The 2,593-nt window shown below is 65.5% G+C and overlaps 1 protein-coding gene across 1 annotated transcript in view; it reads right to left on the bottom strand.

The window, feature by feature from the left end:
• ERCC2 (excision repair cross-complementation group 2) overlaps positions 1-2,593 on the bottom strand; it is a 6,080-nt gene that overhangs the window by 2,862 nt on the left and 625 nt on the right. The window contains exons 5-12 of the mRNA XM_010566395.1: positions 2,505-2,593; positions 1,978-2,094; positions 1,759-1,882; positions 1,567-1,663; positions 1,345-1,478; positions 887-1,055; positions 391-509; positions 68-137 (exon numbers count right to left, since the gene is read on the bottom strand). The exon at positions 2,505-2,593 is cut by the window's right edge and continues 4 nt beyond it. Coding sequence (XP_010564697.1) covers positions 68-137; positions 391-509; positions 887-1,055; positions 1,345-1,478; positions 1,567-1,663; positions 1,759-1,882; positions 1,978-2,094; positions 2,505-2,593 — 919 coding nt within the window. The remainder of the gene's footprint in view (positions 1-67; positions 138-390; positions 510-886; positions 1,056-1,344; positions 1,479-1,566; positions 1,664-1,758; positions 1,883-1,977; positions 2,095-2,504) is intronic.

Raw genomic sequence — 2,593 nt, 5'->3', positions numbered from 1 at the left:
CCCTGTCCCCCCCTCAGTGTCCCTGTCCCTCCCCGATACCCTCCCGTGTCCCCCCCTGTGCCCACACCTGAAGTGCAGGATGGGGTTGGAGATGGTGGGGGTCCTGTTGTCGAAAGGCTCAATGATGATGGTGAAACCTGGAGCGGGGGGATGAGGGAGGCACCCTCAATGCCAGCCGGGGCAGGGAGGCCACCCAGCACCCCCCCAAGCAGGACACAGGGTGTTCCTCTACCCAAGGGTGCTCATCCACCCCCCCAAGGGGGCTTATGGACCGTGCCACCACCCATGGGTGCCAATCCCCACAATGGGGGGGCTCACAGACCACCCCCCCTGCCTCGAAAGGGGTCCTCAGGGACTGCCCACCCTGGGGGACCCAGGCGCCTGGCTGACCCTTGGAGTAGGTGCTGACAAGGGTGGCAAAGTTGGCGACGAGGGTGATGGCGGAGAAGTCGGCCATGTCCACGATCTCCAGTGTCCGCAGCAGCGAGCGCAGCCGCTCAGCGCAGAACCTGGGGGGTAGATCACCCGTGGGGGGGGAACGTGTCACCTGGGGGGGGGGCACACATCACCCTGGGCGGAGGACACGTCATCCCACAAATGTCATGTCACACCGAGGAGGGGAAATGCTGCCTTTGGGGGGGACATGGTCATGCCATGGAGGGGAGACACCACCCGAGGAAGGGGACACAACACCTTGGGGGGGTGAAGAAAACCTTTGGGGGGGGGGTCACAGGCCAACCTAGTGGGGGGACACAGCACCTTTGGGGGGTCACAGACCACCCTGGTGTGGTTACAAGCCACCCTGGTGTGGTTACAAGCCACCCTGGGGGGACATTCCCTTGGGGGTAGGTCCCTTTGTGGTGGGGACAGATCCCCCCAGACTCACCGCAGGGGCTTGCGCTCGATGCAGACCTTCTCGTAGAGGTCCTTGAGGAAGGCGGGGGGGCTCTCCTGCACCACCCGCGGCCCCCGCACCCGTGCCCGCAGGTAGGCCACGAACCGCTTCAGGAAGCCCACGAAGTGCTCAGCCGTCCGGATGCTGCCGGGAACTGCCTCTGTGGGCCAGGGACAGTGGCGGGGGGGGGGGGGGCTGGGGTGGGGAGCGCCTGACACTCTCCCCACACTCCAAGGAGGGGCTCTGGGACCCCCAGGGTGTCCATGCTTGTCTGGAGGGGAGGTTGTGGGGCACTGGAGGCTGGTGTGGGGCTGGGGGCACCCCAAAGGGCTTGGGGGGCTCCCTGCCACAAAAGGGAGCTCAGAAACCCCCCGTGCTCATCCAGCATGGAAATAGGGGGGGCCAGGGGGGCACCTCAAAAGAGGGGTCACCCCCCCCCCCCCCCGTACCCGGCAGGATCTCATCTGGCAGCACAGGGTTGGCAAGGTAAAGGTCAGTCTCCCGGGCAGTGCTGGCCTCCCGCAGCCCCTCCACCAGGCGCCGGTACTCCTCCGCCAGCCGCTGCGTGTCTGTCTCCTTGATCCTGCGGCAAGGGGGGATGCAGTCACCCGGGGGGGTGTGTGTGGGAAAACGATGGGGACAATGGAAGGGAGGTGGGGGGCCATGCTCACTTTTGGATGGTGGTTTGGAGCGTGGTCACATTGGCCTGGCAGCGGTCCAGCGTCCGGCGCGTGATGTTCACCCCCATGGAGTCGATGCAGACGTTGTCTGCGGGGATGGGGGACAGTGTCACTCCCCCTGCTGCAGGTGATGCAGGGGACAGAGGGTGACAGCCCAAAAATGGGGTTCATGGGGGTGCTGACCAATGTTGTGGGCCTCATCAAAGACCACAACCGACTTCTTGGCCAACTCCTTTGAGACCAAATCGGCGATTTTAGGATCCAGCAGGTAGTGGTAGCTGTAGACGACGATGTTGGCATGAAGGATCTGCCGGAAGGCAGGGCATGGGGACATTTAGGGACATTTAGGGACAAAGGAGCCACCCCAAAGCCAATCCTGGCCCCCTGTCCTCCCCCCCGTACCGAGTAGCGGGCGAGGAAATAGGGGCACCAGCCCTTCTGGCGGCCGTGGGCCTTCAGGTCGTCCAGGTTGTAGATGCCATAGGGGATGGGCACCTCACGCCCGTGGGTGTCGAACTCCTGCTGGGAGACCCCGGGGAAGGTGGCTGGAGGGCCTTGGGGAGGCCCCCAGGGGGTGGGGGGCAGCTGGGGCAGTGAGCCGAGGCAGGACGGTGCAGGGGATTGGGGAAGGGGGGATATGGGTGTGGGGTGGAAGTGGGTTGTGGCGGGGGGGCACCCTAGGGTACTGGTGGGGGGGATGGGGAATGGGGTCCCCAGGGTGCTTGGGACCCAGTTAGGGAGTGGGGGCACCCCAGGGTGCTGGGAGTTGTCGGGGACACCACAGGGCACCCAGGAGCTGGCAGGAGACTGGGGGGCACCCAGGGGTCCCCAGGTGCCTTTGGGGCCCCCAAGCAGGGGCAGGTGGGACACCCTTGGGTGTCCATCAGGGTCAGGGGGATCCCCGAGTGCTCATCAGGGGAATCCCTCACCTCAAAGAAGCGGCAGGCAGGCAGGGATCCGTCACGCTGGTGCTGCGCCCGCACGTAGGAAGCCGTAAGGCTCAGGCACCGGCTGTCCA

This window comes from Haliaeetus leucocephalus, unplaced genomic scaffold (assembly GCF_000737465.1).
Source record: "Haliaeetus leucocephalus isolate CR32 unplaced genomic scaffold, Haliaeetus_leucocephalus-4.0 Scaffold210, whole genome shotgun sequence".
NCBI lineage: Eukaryota > Metazoa > Chordata > Aves > Accipitriformes > Accipitridae > Haliaeetus > Haliaeetus leucocephalus.
The sequence above is the reverse complement of the archived record's forward strand: the minus strand, read 5'-3'. Positions and strand labels throughout refer to the sequence as shown.